We start from the raw sequence: 24,732 nt of genomic DNA, 5'->3' as shown, positions 1-24,732 counted from the left end.
AGAGGGCTACCAGAAATAATGCCTATTGAGGCAGTTAACCCACTTTATACTAATATTGGTCTACAGTCCGGTTATCAAACTCTGCAGAGTCCTTATTTGATGCCTGGAGTACAAAATGCAGCAGCTGGTTTTTCTCAGTCTAGTGGACATATGGCAACTAAGACAGGTGAAATGAATGCTGATAATGCACCTAAGGGACTCCCCTTTTTACAGCCACCTGTCTATGACAACATGACACCAAAAAGTGCAAAGCCTAAAGACTATAAAAAGGGTGGTCACACAATAAAGTTTGAAACCTTCAGTGGTATGCAAGATAAGCTGAAAGGTTTGACATTTATACAGCAGTTTGATGCAGCTTACATAGGAGGGAATTTTACTGAGACTTCTAAGGTGTGGAAGGCTGCAACTTTTTTGAAAGGTAATGCTTTCCAGTGGTGGAACATATTGTTGATCCAAGGATATGCACCTGCCACTTGGGTTCATTTCAAACAGTTGTTTGCAACCTCATAGTTAACTAACAGGTTTGAAGTAGATGTCATGACTGCATGGCATAAATTGGACGCGGCAAATTGTACGGATTTAGAAGAGTACAATAAGAAATTTTGGGAAGCACTTTTGCCCATGAGTTCTTACAGGATAGTGCCCTGTCAGAACAAATTGAAAAGTACTATTGCGGTTTGCCTGAAGCCATCAGGGATTATTGTACCAAGACTAGGGTTACAAATATGGTACAGTTAATTGAAAATGTTGGTGTGGCAAATGCATTGTTGAAAGGAAAAGTTGACAGCTTTAAAGGCACTGAAAAGAAGGATTCTCAGTTTAAGCAGGATCCTGGCAAGAAGAATAAGCAATTTCCAGAAAGGACCAATTTTACAAAGAAGTCTTTTTGGAAGAAAAGATTTCAGCAACAACCTCAGACTATACCCAATTTAGCTGCCAATGCTGGTGAGATAAAGTTTGCACGAGCTCCAGAATCAAAGAAAATAAGCACTGTGGAATCTCTGATCTTTCCCCAAGCCCTGCACAATTCTGTAGCATCATCAACTGATTGATCTCCCATCATATCATGCACTAAGCCAATGTTGGGCTTCTTTTTACTTGCCGCATCTTTATCCTCCGCATCTTTAGAAAATTGTTGTGGGCACTTAGAAGCAATATGGCCTTTCTGTTCACAAATAAAGCATTTCCAGCCATCATTAGGGCCTTTCTTTCTTCAAATGATTTGCCAAAAAGTGATCTCTTTTATCCTTTACCCCGTTTAAAAGATACGTCCCGAGGAAATGGGACCAGTTGGACAAGCTGATTTGGCATGCCCAAGACATATTGAACCTGTCACCCTCATTCTTGGCAAACTTCGTATGCATATTCAGAGCTATGTAGACACAGAGGAGTTCCATATTATGCCTCTAGAGGGCTGTGATGTTCTGTTGGGTATCCCATGGTGCCACAAGAAGCATGCTATCTTGGATACTTACAATAGAACGATTATTCTTATATATAGGAGCAAGATTCATGTGTTAGATGTGAAGCTTAAAGGAGAGTCTATCCCAGTTGTTTCTGCTTCTGCAATTACTTGTGTAATGAAAAATCATATTTCTGCGTACTTGGTTTTTGCAAAGCAAGTTAATGAAGTTGATAGTAATGTGTCTGTACTAGATGAAAGTAGAAGGGCTTTCTTGGATAAATTCACTGACTGTTTCTCAGATTCGTTACAAGGAGAGTTATCCCCTGAGAGGCCTGAAGATCATACCATAGATTTTATTCCAGGGACTAGTCCGCCCAATAGGCCACCGTACAAGGTCAGTGCAACGCAACAGAAAGAGAGTATGACACAGGTTAATGAGCTTTTAGAGAAAGGACTAATTCAGCCCAGTAGTTCTCCGTTTTGTTCACCTGTGTTGCTAGTTTAGAAAAAGGACGGCTCTTGGCGAATGTGTATTGACTACAGAGCCTTGAATAAGAACACGATCAAGAATAGGTTTCTGATTCCGAGGATAGATGACATTCTTGATCAATTACAGGGAGCAGGAATGTTTAGCAGGATAGATTTAAAAGTGGATACCATCAAATCAGAATCAGGCCAGAGGATATCCCTAAGACTTCTTTTAGAACGACATTTGGTCTCTATGAATTTTTAGGCATGCCGTTTGGATTGACCAATGCTCTTGCTACGTTTAATAGGATGATGGATAGAATTTTCCGCCCTTATCGAAGTTTCGTTGGCACATTCTTTGATGATACGATTATCTTTCCAAAGAATGAAGAGGAGCATAGAAAACACCTAGTTGCAGTCTCTAATGAGCTTAAGCATAACAGATTGCTCATTAATGGTAAGAAGAGTGAATTCTTTTTGGAAGAGATTCACTTCCTTGGGCACATAGTTTCTAAAGATGATGTGAAGATGGACCCCGTAAAGATAGAAGCAATTGTCTCTTGGCCAGACTTGAAAACTGTTCATGATGTCCGCAATTTTCTTGGCCTATGCTCTTACTACAGAAGATTTGTAAGACACTTTGCAGAGATTGCTTCTCCTTTACATACACTTGAAAAGAAGAATGTCAAATGGCAATGGACTGACAAAGAGAAATCAGCATTTAGATGTTTGAAGGGAAAAATGACTACAGATCCAGTACTTATTTAGCCAGATCTATCTAAGCCATTTGTAGAGCAGTGTGATGCATGTGGAAACAGCATTGGTGCTGTATTAATGCAGAATGGCCAAGTTGTGGCATACGAGAGTAGAGTACTTTCTGTCGTTGAAAGGACTTACCAAATTTATGAGAAAGAATTATTGGTTGTGATCCATGCACTCTCTAGTTGGAAGCACTATTTGCTTAGTGCTGATTTTGTAGTGCAAACGGATCATCGAACACTTAGATACTTTCTCACACAGGCTAAATTGTCACAGAAACACATGCGTTGGGCAAATTTCCTATCTATGTTTCAGTTTCAAATAGTGCATGTGGAAGGCAAGAAGAGTATAGCTGCAGATGCTTTATCTCGCAAACCACAGGTGTCAACTATTTCAATTCTTTATCACCATGAATTGGATGATATGAAAGAGCAGTATGTTGATAATGAAGATTTCTCTGAAATCTATGAACAGTTGATCAATGGCCAACATCATGATCATTATGTGTTCAAAGAAGGCTTTATCATGATGCATGGAAGACTATGCGTTACAAAACAGCTAAGGCCAAAAGTTTTATTAAAAAGTCATGCTCCACCGTATGCAAGACATCATGGTATTGATGCTACACTCAAAGCAGTAGAGACTTTCTTCTATTGGCCAGCCTTGAGATCTAATATTGATGCATATGTTAGATCTTGCCTTGTATGTCAAAAGGTCAAATTTGATAAACAGAAGGCACCAAGGTTATTGCAACCAATGCCTATTTCAGAAAGACCATGGGAAAGTATTGCCATGGATTTCATTTTTGATCTTCCAAGAACTTTTTCAGGGAATGATGGAATCTGAGCTATCATTTGCAGATTCAGCAAACAGACACATTTCATTTCTATAAGGAAAAAGGTTAAGTCAGAACACATGGTAAAGATATTTATGCAAAATATCTTCAAGTACCATGGAATGCCACGGTCAATTGTCAGTGATAGAGACCCAAGAATGACTAGCTTGTTTTGGAAAGCATTGTTTGAAAACATGGGCACGGCACTACTTTGAAATTTTCATCTTCTTTCCATCCACAAACTGATGGACAGTCTGAAGAAGCAAATTCGATTGTTTTAAATTTACTGAAGTGTTATGTTTCAAATCATAAGACTTCTTGGGAACACTACTTGCCATTGGTTGAGTATGCATACAATAATACAATGCACTCATCTACTGGCAAAGCACCTTTTGAGATTGTGGAAGGTGGAAAGAAATTGTCTCCCATTTTGCAGACAAAAGATAACATCTTTAAAGCAGATCGTTATGTAAAAGATTGGGAAGGAAGCATATAAAAAAGTCAAGTATGCCCTAGAAAAGTCACAAGCTAAACAGAAAAGAGCTGCTGATAGTCATTGTCGGGAGCTCTTGTTCAAAAAGGATGATTGGATCTTATTGTGTTTTGAAAAGGCACGTTTGAGAAAACAGAAGGGCAAGGAGCGTTTGTTTCCAAAGTTAAGTATGCGTTATTATGGCCCTTTCCAAGTCTCAGAGAAGATCAATGACGTAGCATATAGGCTGAAATTGCCAAAGAATTGGAAAATTCATAATGCATTCCATGTGAGCCTATTGAGGCCTTTTATTAGTGAACTGCTAGAAGATTTGGTTCAAGAGGAACAACCTGAAGTAGAGGAATTAGATGAGATTCTAGTTCCTGAGCAGATCCTGGCACATAAGGATAGGAAAGTGAAAGGTAGAGTTATAATAAGATTTTTGGTGAAGTTCAAGAACTATTCACCAATGGATGCCAAATGGATGGAAGAGGCTGAATTGGCAAATTCGCCTCAGTTATTGCAACTTTACCGAGAAGCTTTCTTACTGGAATCTACAGTGACTTAGAATGCTTTTTGAAGCAATGTACATTCTCTATTGTACAGTTGAATATTGTATCTCATTGAATGAAATCTCAGTGCTTTGAAGTTGTATTTGTTACACTTTAGTTGAATGAATATGCATGTTGTGACACTAATAGTTCACGCATACGTGCTATCGCCCTGTGTTGCATCCGGAAACATGTATATTAGAAAGGCTCCTAATAATCATAGTTGGATACAGGATGTAATCCTCCATCTATGTGAGACTTGAACTTGCGATGACACAAATGGTAGTAGGGAAACTCCTACCATCGCCCCGTGTCATCTGTTAACAAGTGATACATGCGATGGTACTAATAATATGGAGAATCTTGTTATCGCCTTGTGTCATCCGTTAGCATGTGTGGTATGCAATCGAGGTCGCTTGCTTCTTTCAAGAGGGGGGTATGTCACCAGGTGGTGATACTTTTTACAATTGCTTTTCTTATTTACTTATATAAATATTTTATTTTTCTTTTCTTTTATTGCTGTTGCTTTTTACCCACGGAGTTCTCTTGGAATAAGCGGGATCTTTGAATGGCCAGAAGAGGCAGCCATTGGGACAAATTCAACTAATGGTTTGTCTGAGCCTTAGGACCAGTTCCATATTGAATGGGTACTGAAGAATAGAATGCCAGTGGTTTGGGACTGTGTGCTTAGCCACTAGAGATGGTGCAGGACAATGAGCTTGGTCAAGATAGAAGATGCACATGTGAGAATGCTCACGGAATAAAAGTCACTGTAACTAAGCCACATTACACTTTTGATGTGGTCACAATGATAAAAGTTGCACAGAACAACTTGAGAAATGCAAGGGTCACCATCCCTAAAATTTAGGAAGTTGCTATTTTTGGACCCCAGAATCTGTTTGCGTCATTGTCTTCGTTTTTACACGAGGATTAATTCTCTAGTCTGTGCCAAGGTCAAATTTTGCACCGATCATGGAGAATTTTAGACCGGAAGGTTTAAACGGGAAAATTGTTACATGTATGCCATGTGGCACAAATTCCCAAAAGAGAGAGAGAGAGAGAGAGCATTTTAAAAAAACGTAATAGGCATAAGGGGCAGATGGAAGAATGAAGTTTGGAGGAGCTGAGGACAGATTGCTGCAAGAAAACCAGCCATGGAGAGTACTTCTACGTCTCTGACTCAAGCACGGAGGTAGAGCTTGCTCCCTCTGATCACACCTCTGTTCATGCTGAATAAGAACCGTGAACTCTGTTCATGCTGAATAAGAACCGTGAACTCTGTACGTGCTGAATCGTAAGAACAGTGAACTCTGTTCATGCTGAATAAGAACAGTGAACTCTGCTCATGCTGAATCGTAAGAACGGTGAGCTCTGCACATGCTGAATCGTAAGAACAATGAACTTTGCTCATACTGAATAAGAACAGTGAACTCTGCACATGCTGAAACATAAGAACAGTGAACTCTGTTCATGCTGAATAAGAACAGTGAACTCTGCACATGTTGAATCGTAAGAACAATGAACTTTGTTCATGCTGAATAAGAACAGTGAACTCTGCACATGCTAAATCGTAAGAACAGTGCATTCTGCACATGCTGGACAACAAATGCAATGCCAGGACGTGTAGCAACCATAGCATACATCAAGCTACCAAGAGTTGAAGCATAAGGAATCTTGGCCATCTCAGTCTTTCCATCATCAGAAGTACGGTTGTCATCTGCACTAAGTTTCATATCTGGAGGTAATGGTACACCAATGGCTTTCTCCCCCTCCATATTAAAATACTGCAAAACCTTAGTAGCGTACTCCTACTGCAATAGATAGAGAAGACCGTGCGATCTGTCCGAGTATACGCATGCCAAGAATATTATTGGCCTCACCAAGATCCTTCATATCAAAGCTAGGCTGCTATCTGCTACCTTCTTCGTGTATAAGCAGTGATCAACTTGAGATCTATAGAATCCCTGAGATTGCATCAATGTATTAAATTTATGATACCATTCTCATGGCACCTGTTTCAGCCCATACAAACTCTTGTTGAGTTTACATACCATGTGCTCTTTTCCCTTTGCAACAAAACCCTCAGGCTACAGCATATAGATCTCCTCATGCAGATCACCATGTAAGAAAGCTATTTTTACATCCATTTGTATGAGTTGCATATCTTCAAATGCAACCAAGCCTAAAATGATTTGCAAAGTAGTCATTTTGACTACAGCAAAAAAAATTTCATCAAAATCAATTCCATGTTTCTGCGTGTACCCTTCAACAACTAGCTGTGCTTTATACCTTGGCAAAGAACCAGAAGTGACTTTCATTTTGTAAACCCATTTGCATGGCAGCAATTTCTGCCCTTTAGGCAAATGCACCAAATCCCAAGTGTCATTTTTCATGAGAGATTCCATCTCTGACAACATAGCCTTATGCCATTTCTTGCTGTCTTTTTTGTTCATTGCTTCCTTTAACTATGATGATTCACCACAATCTATCAATATGCCATAATCAGCCACATAATTGACACCATGAACAAACCTATCTAGCTATCTTTGCATTTTGGTCGACCTATAGACCTAATGATAAAGATTTTTTACCTGTTCAACCTACAAATCTGCATTAACAGCTTCTTGTTTTCAACATGCTGTGCATCCGGTTCTGGTTGTTCCAAGGCATCTATCCTTGCTGAAATTGTGGTACATCATGGGCAATATCTTGCTGATCATTTTCAGCATCATTTCCTGCATTTTCAAGGCCATTTATAGTAGGTATTTCCTACTATCCAATGGGGATTCTTTGCTGTCCTCTCAGTACATCTTCCCGGAATACTACCCTTCTAACTTTCTCAGTCTTTTCAGGCTATTTGTGAATGTGATATTCCCGAAAGATAACATGATTGCTGCATACAGTTTTCTTTTCTTCAAGATCCCATAACCCATAACCCATTTCACCCTTATCACCATATCGTAGAAAAACACATTTACAGGACTTTGGCTCAAGTTTGCTATGTTCTTCCTTGCAAATGTGCACAAATGGCTCGCAACCAAACACTCTCAAGTGAGCATACAAAGGTGGATTGCCCAACCACGCTTCTTGAGGGAAACCCCCCCCCCCCCCCTCGAAATACCTGTTTCGTGATGGATTAATCAAGTGTACGACTGTCATAACAACCTTTGCCCAAAATCCATTAGGTAAAGCAGCATGTGACAGCATTCTACGGACCCTGTCTTGAATGGTCATGTTCATACCTCTGCAACACCATTTTGGGGTGGATTGTGAAAGGCAATGAGCTCCCTTTTAATCCATTTATTGTCACAAAAGTCTTGAAAGGCTTTGGACACATATTTCCTACCATTGTCAAAGCGAATATGTCTTGCTAGTCCGGTTTTCAGCAATTGCCAAGAATTTTTTAAATTTATCCAAGGCCTTGTCTTTACGACGGATTGGATAAATCCATACTTTGTGTGTGGCATCATCAACAAAAGTAATGAAATACTTCATTTTCCGTAGAAATAATCCTGGCATCTCACATACATCTAAATGTAGCAACTTTAAGAGTGACGACTTTAGAGAAAGAGATTTTTAATGTGATGTTTGAGCATGCTTACCATAAATACAATGATCACATTGTTCAAAATCAGTATACCTTAAATACGGTAAATAACCCAAACGAGAAAGCACTTTCATTCCAGTTTAACTCGTGTGTCCCAATTGGCTATTCCTCAAAGAAACACTTGGCTACTTGGTTATGGCGACTACATAGTCACACACGCTAGATACATACAAAGGATACAAAGTATCACTTTTAGAGCCCTTAACAACAATGTGAGAGCCCTTAAAAATTTTCCATTTGCTATCCCAAAGGTGGTATCATAGCCTTCGTCATCTAGCTGCCTTGTGCTTATTAAGCTCTTCTTGAGTTGAGGTACATGCCTTACATTATGGAAAACAAACACGGAGCCACGCTGAAATTCTGATTTCACACTATCAATACCTGCAATTTTACATGCATAGTTATCCTCCAAGTGGACAATACCACGTGTACCACCATTGTAGTCCTTTCCTGCCACAATGACGACACTCCACATTTTTGCCACGAGACTTGTTGCGTGCTCTATTTTCAGAACTGCCCTTTTGCTGAAACCTGCCCCTAGTGTGCAATGCATTTGAAGACTTGTTTGCTAAATTATTTTGCTTGTTGAGTTCTTGCATGAGCAAAGAACTCTTTCCCTATTATGTTTACTGTTTCCCTCTCTCCCTCTCCCTCTCTCATTTCCTCTCCCTCCCTCTCCCTCTCCCTCTCTTTCTCTCTCGTTTCCTCTCCCTCTCTCAATACACATGAATTATACCAAAAACAAGTAAAAGAGAGAGAGAAAACACAAAAGCAAAGCAAGAATGGACAATGCACTCACCATAAAGGCTCGAAGAAGGGTTTGGCGGCTCCTCTTCAAGACGGCGGCTCCTCTTCGCCCTCCATACACCTCCTCCTCTTCTTCGCAAAAGTGGCGGTGAGAAGCCTTGTTTCTCCCTCTTTCTCTCTTTCTCTCCCTCTCAAATGCAAGATTTTCACTCTCCCTCTCGCTCTCCCTTTTGCTCTCTCTTTTGCACGAATGCCGTAAAATAACGCGCTCGGGTTTTGACCTGCGTTTTTTTCATCTGAGTATCGTCGCTATTTGCATCGCTATTTCATGTCGCAAATCGCCGTCTCTATACCCTTATATCCTTGTAGTGGCAGCTCAAGCAAGCCCTCCCACCACACGATTCTTGACACTAAGGCCGGATGCCCTATTCTCCTTGGGTCACAATGCTCAGCTCTTTCCTTTTTACACGTCTGAGTATGAAAAAATTAAAGCTAAAGAAAAACTTTGCTAAAAGATAATACTCACCAGAATATAACAGCTGAGCATTGGAGTTTCTCAAAGCTGTCCTGAAAGTATCCCAACTTTCAAGCAAACTGCATAGCAAGAAAGTAGCCTTGAACTCATCATCAATGTGGAAATCCAAAGCAATCAGCTAACTGAAAATTGAGTTGAACTCATTCAAATGTATGGACATAGTTGTACCTTCCTTCATGCAAAGGTCCATCAACTTTTTCAACAAATAAACCTTGTTGGCTTCACTATTCTGAGTATACAATTCCTCAAGTCTTCGCCACATTTCATATGCAGAATTTAGCTTCTCAATATTAAAGAGCAAGTTGTCTGACACTAAGAGCTCTATGCTAGAGCATGCAAGCTCATCCAAACCATCCCACTCTTCTTGTTCCATACTTGCTGATCTTGTTCCCTTTGCTTTGATGGGCTTCACCTATTTCTTCTGCACCAACATTGTAGCACTGTTTTTGCCATATTGCAAAATTGTGTGCATCCTCAAGCTTCTTGATGTGCAAAAAGTTGCTGCTGTCACTATTTCCAGCCATGATTTGCAGCACTAAATTGACTCAAACATCAGCAAATGCAAGCCCAAATGTCACATAAATGACCAGGGTACGCTGCAAGTACCAACCAGCAATGAAAATCAAGAAATTGAAGAAATTTCAGATCTGCAAATTCATTTCCACAATTAGAGAATGTCTGCTACTGCATCCACAATCAATTACAGCCAGATTTATAGGCCAATGCACCAATTGCATGTGAAATCCCAAAAATTCTGCTGCAATTTCTGCTCCAAATGCATTATTGGGCACAAATTTGATGATTGCGGTCAAAAGCCCCAAATTTTCAAAGGCAAATCCACCCCAATTGCACCAATACATATACCCAAGTGCATATACCATGCAATTCTTGCACAATTTGATGAAATTCTGCAAAAGTCCCAATTTTCTCGGGTCCGGTGTGCACAAATTTAAATGAAATTGACAAAATTTTACTAAAATGTGAAAAGCCCCAAATTTCCTAGGCAAATGTGCACCAAACTTGCAATTTCTGAATCAAATTGTCCTGTTGTGCATTAAATTCCCCAAATCTAGGAAAAGCCCCAATTTTTCGGCTCAAAGTTTCACATTGTGCTTACGCATACAAACGCCCATCAGTGGGCCAAAGGTTTAATTCAGTAAACCTTTGAAATTCCGAAAAATAATGAAAAATCTGTCCCGTTACCTTGATTGGACTCCCGCCTACAGTCCGAGCTGTTTGACGGACTGACGCAGTCTGATGGACTGTCTGACGCAGCCTGATGGACTGACACAATCTAACGGACTGATGCAGTCTCATGGACTGTCAGATTCAGTCTGACAGACTGTCTGACGCAGCCTGACAGACTGTCCTGATGCAGTCCTGACGACTGTCCTGATGCAGCTCCAGCAACCTAAGCTCTGATACCAGTTTGTCAGTGGAGTGTGTGAGGATTGAGACACGCGATATTTGTGGTTCGCACAGTGAGAAAGAGTGAGTGCAAAGTAGAGAGTGAGAGAGTGAGAGCACAAGACTCGATGTCAGTACAATCTCCAAGTCCCACTTTAGGTTTTTGATTTTATATATATATATATATATATATATATATATATATAGAGAGAGAGAGAGAGAGAGAGTGCATGTGTAAGGGTGTGTGCACACCTGAACACCGTAAAAGGCACAGTGACCCGTTATTCCCAACACATGTTTGAAGAGTCTAGTTGAGGTCATTTTATAGACAACACATAGTGAAGGTGACTAGCATCCTACATGGTCATGAGCAGCATTTTAAGCGTTCAAACTGAGAGTTGGAAGAGGCCAGTAATTGAACTATAGTATTGGAGGTAAGGCAGCTCTTCAAGCCAGCAATGAAGATCAAGTTAGAGTGCTTGTCTTTGTATGGATTTTTATAGAGAGGAAGGAGAAGATTATGTTGGTGTTTTGATAAAAAAGATACCACTTTTATTCATGCCCTTTAGATTCAATGGTGATGATTATGAAAATGCATTATGGTTCAGTAAGAATGCTTATAATGTTGTGATGTATTTCTTCCTTGCATACTCATAGTCATTGAATTTATGCAATTAGTGACTAGGGCCCTTAATGCTTGCTTGCTCTTATCCTTGATGCTTAGTATTTTATTCCCTCATGGTGGATACGACTTTTGGAGGCTACATAGCAGTTTTTTGGTGGATTAACATCGGATGAAGAGATACCCACAATTCCTTGTGGATTCACTACATATATGTGATTGTTTTAACTTGGTGAGAAGGCCTCTAAGGTGCTACATGGGTGGTGGTATTTGAATAGAAATATGAGGTTGGGTTGTCATTTGCATTGTCAAAGGATGTTAAAAGGATCTTGGTGATTAGATTTTGCACTTGTTTGAGCCAAGCATCAAGCCACAAACCTTTACTAGTGCTCCTTTTCCCTCTTGTCTTCAAGTAGTGAGAGAGGTTTATCCTTTTTCAACACGACAGTGTCAAGGAAACCTCTCTCTGGATTCTATGCACCTATATGCATATATAGATGAGGTTTAACCACCCCACCTCACCACCCTCTCACACTCCTTCTCTGGCACTGGAGAGTTGTGAGAGATGTCCTTCATCACTTGTACTAGCAACTTGGAAGAGAGGTCCCTACAGACATGGCTAGGGCCACATGGCAAGAACCTAAACTTGGACTTATAGATGAGGAAGACTCGCCGAGAGAGTCGTCACCCTTCGTCACTGTCAGCACCTTCTCCTTCCATAAAGTTGCTAATGTCCCGCAGTCCTTTCGGAGATGTCCCTTCTTGCCACAATAATAGTACTTAAACTTCTTATTCTACTTCCATATCTCACCCCTCTCTAAGACTAGAACATCTGGAGCACCAAGAAATGGCATCCTCGCCGAAACCTAAATCTGAACACAGCAAGTCTCCAATATAACACTCGTAGATGAGGAAACAATGGTTGCATGCTGAGTATCAGTATGAGAAGCTGGAGGAGCCATGATAAGGGAGATATAGAGAAGATGAGTAGAGACAAGGAATCTTGAGAGATAGATAAGTGCCAAAAATACAAACTCTCAAGAGGTTCAAGAGTTCAAGTAGAAAAGAGAGCACATAGCGAAAGGATCAACCGTAACCAGAGTGTAGTAAAAGAACACAACAACTAGATACACAAGAACCATCTCTCAAGTGCAGCAGTGTATCACACAAAAGCTAATCAAAAAAGAAAACACTTGCTGCAAAAACAGATAAATCTCAGCCAGAGAAAGGGGAAAACACAAAGGGGGCAAAGAAAGGGGAAACACAAAGGGAGCAGAGAAAGGGGAAAACACCAAGCCCTACATGGAAGCAAAGAGCAAAACACAAAGGCTGAACAAGAAAACGCAATTAAATATTGTCGTACAGCAGGAAAACAGGTTGCCTCAGCCTGCAAACACAAAACACAGACGCAGCTAAGGAAAACACAAAGCATAGTTGCACTCATACGTCATATAGTACTATCCGTACCATACGATTTGTACCCTACAATACACTACGTATTTGTACGATTTCGTAAGGAAAAACAGGCCTTTCCTGGCCACCATGTCTGCTACATCTCACCACATTCCTACACATTCTGCATGTGCGTGTCTTCCTACGTGGCACATTTGGGAGGGTGGAAAGCCTTGGATACTTCAGCCCACCTCCTTTTCCAGCTATGCTCTCCTCCCGCAACACCCCTTGGATTCCATCCAACTAGTAGCCCTGTTTGACTGTTGACCCTCTTTGACTATTTGACCCTTCTCTCATCTACAAAAGGTGCTCCTCTCCTCCATGCTTCCACACCAATTCAACAAGCATTTCCGATTCTCATCTACCTCTCTTGGATCTTGAATTGATTTGTGATTCATGAAGCTCTAGCCTCTCACTCTCTCCTCTTTCTTGCACCCTGTCAAGGCTCAAGGCTCAAGGCTCAAGGCACAAGCCTCTCCCATTCCCTCTCTCTCTCTCTCTTATTCTTTCAACTTTACCCCAACCCTCTCCCTCTCTTTCAAGTTTCAAGAGTCAAGACTCAAGCATCTCACTCTCCCCCGGGCCTCTCCATCTATCGTTGGTACCATGACTCCTGAGAAGCACAAGGCCTTCAATTTGCACGCAATCCATGTGGAGAGGGACACAAAGAAGTCCAATTCCCACCATTGGGCGTGCAAGGATATTGCGGGAAGCACTATACAAATGATGCAACCTGGCTTCTCCAATATCCTTCCAAGACAGGGGAGCAAGTTTCTCCATGCAAGGAAATCCCTCAAAACATCACAGATGAGATTCTTGCCAAGATGAGAGGGGGCCCCACAAGAGGAGGAGAAAGTCGCGTATCGGCACCAACTCCTGTACCTACTAATGAGAAAGCATCGAATGTAGGAGTATCTTCAACCAATGAGGGAGAGGCCTCTACCGTTGGTGGTGGGGGCTCCACATCTGCATCCGACTCCGGCAAAAGACAAAGAGTGGAGGCTCATGCAGCACTGGAGAGACAATCCTCTCTCTCTCAAGATCCCGGTCATGTGCATGGATTAGTTACATTTCTTAGAGAAAGGCAATGACTTACACACATTGAAATTGCACGCACAGTGATTGAGTGTAATCTTCTATTCAATATCCTAAAGCAAGAGCAATGGAAGAAGATGATAAAATCCATTGCCAATGTGGGTCCATGTGAAGGATGGACCGATATCACATACAACAACATGAGGACGAAAAAGATTGATGAAGAGAAGGATAAGATTGATATAGCCCTTGATCCTATTCAAGCCGCATGGATAAAATACGGTTGCTCCATTTTCACCAATAGATGGAGTGATCGTAAGAACGGGGCATCATCAACATACTCGTCTCATGTCCACTCAGCACTTACTTTTTGCGGGCTGTAGATACTAGCAAGAGGGGAGGAAAATGAGGGTGCATTCATCTACCGCCACATTCAACAAGCTATCATTGAGGTATACATTGCCTTTTAAAATTCTTTCACTTTCTTTCCTTATAATTTATGCATAACTATCTATCTCCCTATTCTCTCTAATATCTATCTCGATTCTCTCTTTCCTCCAAATCCCTATCTCTCTTCATTCTTGAATCTTGAAAGTTGAAACTTTAAAGGCTTAACTCTCTCTCTCTCTCTCTAACCTCCAAGTATTGTTACTTACTTGTAATTTGTGGTTATAGGTGGATCCCTCAAATGTGATGCAAGTTGTTACCAACAATGTATCGACTTGTCGGCGCATGGGCTGTTTACTTGAGGCCAAGTTTCCCACAATTGTGTGGACTCCATGCGCAAGTCATTGTTTGGACTTGCTCACGGAGAACATTGGAAAGTAGACAAGGAGTTCGAGTAGGTGGTAGCAAGGGCATGGTCATTCGGCACCCTCGAACATCGAGGGGGGGTGGTTTGACTCACTTGCAAACATATGTAAGGCGGGGCTCTAATAGCTCACATTTCATGTCTCATGATAACATTCCCCCCTTGCCTACACAGTCGGCACCTAGGGAGCCATCATTTGATGATGATGGTAACCTCATCAATGAGGATGAGTATGAGAGTGTCTCATCATCTGATACCGAGGAGTCATCTTCAAATTCTCTTTATGAGCACTCAGATGGTTCTGATGATGATGATGATGATGATGATGATGATGATGATGATGATGATAGTGATGTCTCATCATAGATTCATAGGTATCTCTCTTTTTTGTATCTCCTATCATTGTATCCACATGCCACTATTATGCATCATCCATGGACCATATATGTACTAGACTCTAGTTGTATCACATATTGTACGCAACCCATGCGACCGCAATGGCCACCCTCATGTATTCATCTTATTTTGTATTTTGTAATGAAATTTCTATTTCCGCTTTAAACATGTGCTTTGTGTTCTATCATTTAATGATTTATGGTTTTTTTTAACTCGTGTTTTTTTCCGTACTAATATCGTATCGTACCTTATAAAATCATAAGGTACCCTTCAGTACTACATTTTATCGTACTGTACCGTACCGTACCTTTCATACCTAACAACTATGACACAGAGTTTAGAAAGTCGGTAATAGGTCCCCAACCATAAAACAATCCCCAAAATAGTAAACATAGATGGCAGGCTGCAAATGCAGAGTAAAACACCGGTAAACAGGTCAATTTGGCTCAGCACATGGTTACCCAAGCTGTAAACACAATTGCAGCAGTCCAAAAAATCCAATCAGTATCAAAAAACTCAAAATACAGATCTGCAACAAAAGAGATCAGCTCCAACACACCTCAGATGGCTGATCACCAAGCAAGAGCAAAGCCTAACCTGAAATCTCATACCATGTCAGAAGTGGATGCAGCAATGGAAGCATATAAAACTGCTGTAATAGATTGCGTAACACAAGAGTGAAGAGAAAAGAAGAAATGCTGCAAAGGAAAGAAGAACATTGCACAAGAACTCAAAAAGAAAAAGATGCTCGGGAAATGGAATCCATATACCAAGACATGAGAGAATATAGAAACAATGTGAGTCACATGCTGTATGGGCATTGGCACTAGCTCCCACTCCCCACCAGAAATATGCCTCAATATGATCAGGTTGGCTAGCATTAAATGCTGGTCAGGCAGCAATAAATGCCTAAATCACCACGAAAATGACAAATAAAAAATGGCTAAATATCTAACTGTGCCCAGCCCAGTGGAACATGCACAGACTCACTCATCAGCTGACATTTTCTAACAGTTTGTAAGTTTGACCTTCGAACTTTCAAGGTGCATTTTTACCCCATCTGAGGTCTCCTTAAAAGTAGCCTGGAAGTATCCACTAATTATGAATGTGCCATTGAGAGTGTCTGAGAGACAACACCACACACATGTAGGCATGCATACACATGCGTGAAGATAAACATAAGGTTTCGCCTCAAAATGACAAGATTGCAGAGACTTGACAGAGATTAATCTCGAACATAGACTACCATTCTATAACTTGCAGTGTGTTAATTAAAAGATTCTATAGGACAGGAAAAGCACCTGCTGCTTTTTGACCTTCTTGATGGACTCAGTAGATTTCCGTTTGGCCCTTGTGGATGTGCCCCATTAACTGGACCAAACTGTTGTGCATTTTGTGCGACTTTCAATGTTTCATCACTGAGATTTCTCTCAAATTCTGGAGAATCCAGGCCTGATGCTGAGACCCATACTGGGGTACCCCTGTATCAAGCATAAGATGAATGAGATGTACTTCCACAACATTTTAATGGCTTAAAAGTTTCTTACGATGTTGCAAGGTGGTATTAAAAGGAACAGCAGAGACATAGCATGACTGATCTCATATTACAAGAGTGAGGTTAAAGAAAGTTTTTTTTTAATGTTACAATAAACACATAGCATGATTGATTTTATATTACAGGCGTACATTTGAAAGAAGATTTCTTTGGGTGTTTCAAGGAGTACACTAAAAACAACAGCAGAGACATAGCATAGTCAATTTTATATTACAAAAGTGAGATTAAAGGACGGCTGCGGGACAGTGCTTTCAGGAACAAAGGAACGTAGACAGGGTACAGATGACCATTGATTCACGTAAGGGCACTTTAAATGCAGGCAGAAAAATATTAGTTCTAGGAGCTTCTAAGCAGTCAGAACTAATACAATTCCCAGTCCTTGCATTTATTTCATTACATCCTCACTAGCTTTGCATCCACTTATCATAACCTTTTCATATCCTTGCTCAAAACACTAATGCTCATCCTCCCTTTACTCAGCCAAAAGAATCCATGCTAAAAACCTTAGAAAGACAATCACTGAGTGAAAAACAAGAAGTCAGTCTAACCATTTTGCCCTACACTCAAATAACCAGAGATACCATGATTGATCACACATCATGCTTTCCCAAGACCATTTACTGGATCACAAATGATAAGACTTATTCAGGTATCAAGAATGATTAACTGGCATTCCCAAATGTTCCATTAATTTCACATACATTATAGTCAACTGATGCAATACAACAAACTGAGATGCCACACTTTGCATTTCCACAAGATATTGCAATGACATGCAGTCTGGACCACAATTTTCAAACAAGACTGCTACAAGGCCCCTTGTGGAGATAACACACTATCTATTTTTACATAGAACAAAATGGTTGTATTAGTCAAAATTAACATGGAACTGCACAAGCTCAACACCTTGCAGAGCTGACACTGGGTGGGAGTCAACTCATCATCATCCTACATGACCTATCTACTTGCTCATGCTGTGTAGGAGAAGGAACTTTCTGATAGCTCAGAAAATGACAACGTTGGCCCACGACTGTCCTAGATCCCAATCCAGCTCATCCAGGGCTCATGTTGAGATACTTATTTGAAGATATCACATGGATTTTTTGTATCGATCTCTGGCGCAAAAGTAATTGAATAAGTGAAGGAATAAACCTATATAGACCAATGAGTGTTGCATGCAGAAGAACGATGAAGAAAATGAAAATAAAGAAGTTTGTGCTTTGACAAGACTTGTGCATTCATATCTCCTCTTTGTTCTACTAGCTCAGTCCTACCACATCCACCACTGCTGCTCTTGCAGCCCCTGCAAAGACACATGAGGGTCCAGCATTCAAGGCTTTCCTCCTAGCACAAGTCAAATCCTCCTCAGTGTTCCATGAGCCACATGCCAAGGTGGCACAACTGTGTCGTGTTGGCACCTAATCAACCAGTGCATTGGTCATGCAAACAAGGAGATGGATGCCCTTGGTGCAGCCACTAGTCCCCTGTGGTGTCATGTTAACCACCATGAAGGGGTGGATCCTAGCAAAGCCCTGTGACCAACCCATGTTGAAAATATTGACCGCTTGTCAGAGAAAGTGCTGTGCAAAGCTTGCACACAACCCTAGACACCAAGTCTATGCTGAATAGAGAAGCTTCAGGGTAGGAGTTTGGACCCTGTTTTTTATTTGATTTGAATAATGCATTTGACTTTGTGGGTCAAGATTGAATGCTTGTATAGGTTGACAAAAGGATCCAGATTGAAAAAAAGCTGAGCAATGCAAGGAAGAGGTAAGTCTTTTGAGCCTTAAAACATGCACTTCATGGGAACAAGGGAATCCTAGTCACATCACTGAACTTCGAGTTTCAACGCATTCCACTAGGGGCCTCTTATACACCTATTTCTCAATTACTTCCATGCCAGGGGGGTGAAGCACTTGATACACCTTCCTTATGCATTGCACAGCATGAGGCATGTTGTGGCTAAATTTAGATGCACGTGCATGAGAGTCTACATCCTCAATTGTACACACACCTTGTACACACAACAGGAAGTTTCTTCACTCAATTAGCAACATTGGGGAGAAAAAGAAAATATATTAATGTCTACTAAAGGCCAAATCTGCCTATGAGACACATCCATGTACAAAGGAATATCCTCATGATGTCATAAAAGTGAAAAATGAAAACTGAAAAATCCTATCCAAATGTGCAATAACTGTAGGCATCATCATCTAGGCAAGTCTTCAATGCATACAAGTATGCTAGAAACAAGCGCCAGATGGGTGAAAAAAGTGTGGGGCAGCTTCAGCTAAGATGTTCTCCAAGAATGAAGTGTGGACAGCAAGTTTAGCACCTGAAACCTACAAAAATGAGATTAGGCTGAATGGGAGGGCAAACTATCTATTTATAGAAAGTTTGGGGCCTCCCAAATTAAGATTTACATGTGGGACACTGAAACTCTCTCGAACCACTCCCTGTTTAAAAGAATGGTTAAAATTCATTAATTAGCTTGAGTCTTGGGGCTATTTAATAAAAACTAATGGTAATTTAGCTCAACGCCCCCTCTCAAGCCTAAAAGTGGAACCAGAAAGGGACTGCAAACAAGCCCAAGCCCTTTTGCTTTTCTTTTCCTCAAGGCGCCCCATCCCAAAGCAACCAAGGCATCAGGCAAAGGGTGCATGCCGGCTACCCGGTGATCTACCAAGACTATAGAGGTAATGGTTATCTTACCAAGGAAACCCACGTGTTCACCCCAGAGAGGACAAAGCATAGGAGAAAGGGTGCGCATCAGCTGCCCAATGGCCTACTAAGTCCCGCAAAGGCAGATAACACAATGAACTAGCCTTTTCTTTTTATTTTTTGAAGGGCTCTATTTCGGTTTTCAAAAGATATATCATTGAGTGAGTGTTTTCAAAAAAGTTTTCAGCCAATTGAGAAACAATGCCCCAAATAGACATAGGGATGGTCACCCCCAAGACCTTAACAAAACAAACCTACCTATCACAACTAGCAATAGGTGTCGATGACGAAGAAACGAGGCTGCGTGAAAAGCATCTATGATGGATATGTGGAGAGGTAAAAAAGAAGTGCAAAAAAGCAAGATGGACAAGCTAAGCAAGCAAGACTACCATGTGCAATGCCACAAATATGGTGGATCCAAAGTCAACTGACTAAAAAGGGATAGATGCGCAGAATGCATATTTACAAGAACAGAATGCCAATACACTGGAGTTATGCAAGAGGCAATGTAGGTGTGATCATGCTGTCAAAGTGAAGCAATGCGGAAGCGTATGACCAAGACAAAGAGTGAACAAAGAGAGGAGAGAGAGAAAGAGACAATGGAATGCAAAAAATCTGCAGTGAACAATACTTTATAAGGATGCAGATATGTACACAGGTCCAGAGAGTATATCTGCGTATGTCTCCACCTCGAAGATCTCACACTCTGTGAACCTTGAGGGCAATCTTCACGATCAACAACTTTGGAAACCTAAGATCAGAACTGAGAAAGTGTGTGGAGACTAGGGCCAATAAATACCCAACAATAAACGCAAGAAATAATTCAGCCGACTATACAATTGCTATCTAACCTATCTTGTTGTGCCACGTGGCATCTACGCTCCCTGCCGCCTATTGTATGAACTGTCTACTACATGGCTTGCATGGTACAACTGCAGAAAACTACTCAAAACTAGAACTGCCTTTCCAAGGAATGCCAATCTCTAACACCCCCTCACAGATCCTGGGCAGGGCAAAAAGCTCACGGATCTAGAGTGTTGTCGAGGTAAAGCCTAAGGAAGTACCTTCGTAAACAAGTCTACAAGATTGTCCTCTATCTTGCAATAGACCAGGGCAATAGTCTCATCCAAAATCTTCTTCCGAATGAAATGGTACTGGATCTCAATGTGCTTCATCCGAGCATGAAACACAGGGTCCTAGCCAAGACAATGCAGCTCCCATTGTTTCGCACTGAAGAACAATAGGACCTGCTGTCTATGGGCAACCAAGCTCCTATACAAGAGCGTGCAAAGCCACATTGTCTCACATGTAGTAGAAGACGCTACCCAATACTCCGCCTTAGTCAAAGATAGGGCAACCGTGGGTTGCTTCTGCGAAGAAAACTCCTAGGGTTTGCACTGAGGACACATAGAGTGTACGACCACGATAAAAACACAAAGAGACAGACGTAGACACAAAGAGCAAAACTCAAATCCTAAACGCAAAACTCAAAACTCAAACACAGAAACTCAAACACAAACAGAAGAAGGGAGAGAGAGAACACAACTCTGAAGTGAATGAATGTTGTAAATGAATATAAGAGTGTACAGTGTGCTCAAGGGCAGAGCAATGTCGGAGAGTGACGTCCACCAGAGACGGATCCCGAGTCTATGACCACCAGTCGGAGTGTGAAGAGAGAGGAAACTGCAAAACGATGGTACCAGAGGCTGCTGGAGAACCAAACGCAAGCTGTAGAAGATGCAAAGGGCAGAGGGCGGCCCAGAAAGCTGCAAACGCAGCAGACAGAGTGTCACCTAATGGAGAAGAGCATTAACCAACAGTCGCCTGGCAGTGGAGGACCAAAACTCAAGATACTGGAGGTCGCCTGATGGAGGAGGAGGGTTGCCTACTATCGCCAACAGCCAAACGCTGCAAACACAAAGAGCAAATGAGGGTGGAGGTGTTGGCGATGAGGAACAGGGCCAAATGCAGCAAGAGGGATGGTGCCAGACAGTGGGCAACAGCTGGAAGAAGGTGCAAGGGCACTGCAAGCCTGGATGGAGAGGTGGCAGCAGTCGCGAAGGCTGGAAAGCCACGTGGAGGTAGATTGATGGCTGAAATCTGCACTGGAGAGTGTGAAACTGCACAAACGGAATAAGTCTGAATGGGGGCAGCCTGTCTATTTATAGATGTAGAAAGGTGCCCCAAAATTTAGGGTTTTTGGGAGACCATAGAAACTCTCTCGAACCGCTCCCCTTTTTAGGGTTATTCATTAATTAGGTGTGTTTTGGGGCTGTTTAAAAATGCTAATCAGCTAAAAAGCGTGTTTTAGCTCAACACCCCCCTCAGGCCTAAAACTAAGCCAAAAGGTTAGGCCAACTACTGTGATGTTTATTGACCTCAAGGCGTCCCACCCCAAAGCAGCCAAGGCATCGTACAAAGGGTGCACATCAGATGCCCAGTGGCCTACCAAGACTATAGAGGCAATGGTTATCTTCCCAAGGGAATCCAAGTGGTCATCCGAGAGAGGACACGGCGTCAGACAAAGGGTGCACGTCAGCTGCCCAGTGACCTACTAAGCCCTACAAAGGCGGATGGAACCACATGGAACTTTTTTTTTTTTAATAAGTGAGGTAAATTTTATTGGATGCAACCAATTGAGCAATAATGACCCAAAAGATGGGAGTAGGGAGGGTACACCCAACACATCACAAAATAGAACAAGCTAACCCATCCACTCAAGGGTGTCGATAACAAGGAAAAAACAGGTGATGAGGTATCCATGTGATGAAGGAGAATGATGGTGTAGTAACAATAGCCGTCGGTGAAAACAGCTTAGGATCCGCTCAAGTGGTGCTTTGCACAATGAGATACAAAGTATGCTACATGCTAAAGAATGCTCATACAGCACATGCCACTTGGACAATGTTCCTCATGGGAAAATTGTTCACTTGCCCAAGTACCCTAGTACAAAGATGATGAAATCATACAATGCAAAGAGTAAGGTACAACAAGGGGAAGAAACCGATGTCGAAGACAAAGTGCTGAAGCCTGTAGAATACCAAGAAGGGTAGGAGCCCCCTCTCAACCTGGATATAGATACCGAAGAAGAAAGAGGAGCCTGATGTCGATCTTCATATGGTGCCGAGAACCATAAGGAATGAAAGAAGATGAAGTGAATGAAGCACCCCACTAGAAGAGCAAGGTAGAAGTCACTGCCATCATAGCATCAAGAGAAATGCTGCACGATCGGCCTTGGGAGGGAAAACCGCCATGCTAGAAGAAGAGCAAGCACTCCGATAATGATGAAACCATGAAAGGAACGGTGCACATCCCCACGTCTCTAGCCTAGGTAAAACCAAAGCAATCTGCAAGTTAGCCCTACGCTAAAAGAAAAAACCCTGCAAAAGAGATGAGAATCTGCAAACACAGAGGTTAGTGGTGAAATGCTCCAAAGCAAAACATAACAAAAAGAAAATCTAACGCAAAATAAATGCAATGAATGTGTATGTGTGTGAGTAAATGCAGCGGAAGACAAAAAATGGAAAAGTTAAGGACAATGAATCCTATGGGCCCGACTCTAAGAGTGCAAAAAAATGAATGCTAGACTGACCTAGGGTATCCAAAAGGACCTAGAGACATGCTAGGCTAAGAAGGTGGCCACCATTACGTACGTCCAATAGTAAGGCGTGCCAAGGGAACACCTGACGAAGTGGAGAGGAAGGTGAGATGGATGCATGAAGTGCGACGGGATTGGAACCTACAGACTAATCAACCAATCCCTCAGGGGTAGTGAAAGAGATAGGTTGCTAAGGCTATACTCGAGCCACATGTCCAGCAACAACAACGGGTGCTGAAGGAGCAGATGAAGCAGAAGCGGAAGGCATAGCCCCACTAGACTGTGCAGTCACAGCAGTCTGCTGAGGCTTTTTAGGTGGAAGACCTTGGGCCTTGGAGCGACACTCCTGGTCCACATGGCCTGCTCTTTGGCAATGTGTGCAAAACTGATTTTCCTTAGGGAGTTGCTGCCAAATAGGTTTAGATTCTTTGGTTTCATCAAAGGAAGAGGAGTCACCCTTTGATTTGCTTGCCTTCGCATCTTGCGAGTTCTTGCCATGGTGGCTTTCCCTCCCAAAGAAGAGGCAACCAACCCCCTCTGCTCTGAGTAAGGCTGTGATGAGGATTTCTTGTGGACTTGATCATATAGCCTCGCGTAACACAAGAACTAGCACTCAAACTCGTAGAAGGTTGGCAATCTAGGTTGAGAGATGATGTGTTGAATGAAATTGAAATACTTTTCAAGCAACTTATTCAAAAAGAATGTAACCTGATTGTCATCTGACTTTGGAGAGCCAGTAGTAGCGAACTCGGCAAGTAACCGCCTATATTCAGCCAGCTTCACTTTTAGATCATCCCCTTCCTTAATAGAGAACTCTTGAAGCTCAAAGTCAAGATTGATGCGCCGAGTACATCTCAAGCCACATAGCGGTCAAGAAGGTGACTCCAACGCTCTGACGCGAGCAGGAAGTGCTGCAACTGAGAGTGAAACTCAGAAAGCAATCCCTGCATCAGCTCAACATTGGTTGTGGCATTGCAGACTCTCCATTGACGGATGTAGTCAGGGTGAGCTAGTCAAGAGTCCAGCATAGGCTCTAGTAGACCAATGATGAGTTCCCAAAGACCCTGAGACTCGAGCACTTGTTGCATGAAATTCAGCCAAGTGGTGAAATTTGACCCGTTAAAACGTGTCTTATCCACCATGAAGGCATTCTTGGCCATTGCAACAGGAGCGATAATGCTCGGAGATGGATAGTGTGAAAAAGTATAATGTGGATAGGATGGGGGAGTGGAGTACACTCGGGAATGTGCCCCAGAGTGCCCACGAGACATGCGGGTAGTGTGCAAGGTGGATCCATAGGTAGCCATGGGCTGACTAAACATGGGCGTGGTAGGCACATGAGGAACCCAAGGAAGTGGGATGGGAACATGGGGAGCAGAAGATGGGAACCCCTGCGTAGATGTAACCCAAGGAGAGTGTGAAGACGCACCATAAGCTAAGGATGAAAAACCCTGCGTTTGAGTGGTCATGTGGATTGTGAAGCTGGGGATAATGAGGGGGATACCCTTCATAGTCCACCCACGAGTTATGGGTGTGCTCATTTGCTGAAAGGTGACAGGCACTATGTTAAAGGGTGGCATTCCCCTTAATGAAGTACCATGGTGCAAAGAGGTAGAGAATGGGGTGGAGAGGAAAAAGGTACTAGGAGCGGAGATGGAAGATCCTACCCCTAGGGTGTGTGATGCAGATGTGGAGTGTAATCCAAGGTTTTGGAAAGATGATGAGAGGTGATCAAGGTGTGATATAGAAGAGGGTG

The 24,732-nt window shown here is 42.0% G+C and overlaps 1 protein-coding gene across 6 annotated transcripts in view; it reads right to left on the bottom strand.

Moving 5' to 3' along the window:
• Positions 1–24,732, bottom strand: part of LOC148022447 (GDP-mannose transporter GONST1-like) — a 113,978-nt gene that overhangs the window by 58,976 nt on the left and 30,270 nt on the right. For 5 of the 6 annotated variants that reach the window (XM_087695431.1, XM_087695430.1, XM_087695428.1 and 2 more), the window contains exon 3: positions 16,404–16,583. In XM_087695431.1, coding sequence (XP_087551557.1) covers positions 16,404–16,583 — 180 coding nt within the window. Of the gene's footprint in view, positions 1–8,896; positions 9,232–16,403; positions 16,584–24,732 lie in introns of those variants that run through there. The other variant, XM_087695432.1, reaches the window with a different exon arrangement.

Source organism: Lygodium microphyllum, chromosome 16 (assembly GCF_053477565.2).
Source record: "Lygodium microphyllum isolate KBCC chromosome 16, Lygodium_microphyllum_v1.1.10, whole genome shotgun sequence".
NCBI lineage: Eukaryota > Viridiplantae > Streptophyta > Polypodiopsida > Schizaeales > Lygodiaceae > Lygodium > Lygodium microphyllum.
Note: the sequence above shows the minus strand (reverse complement) of the source record. Positions and strands in the feature narration are given on the sequence as shown.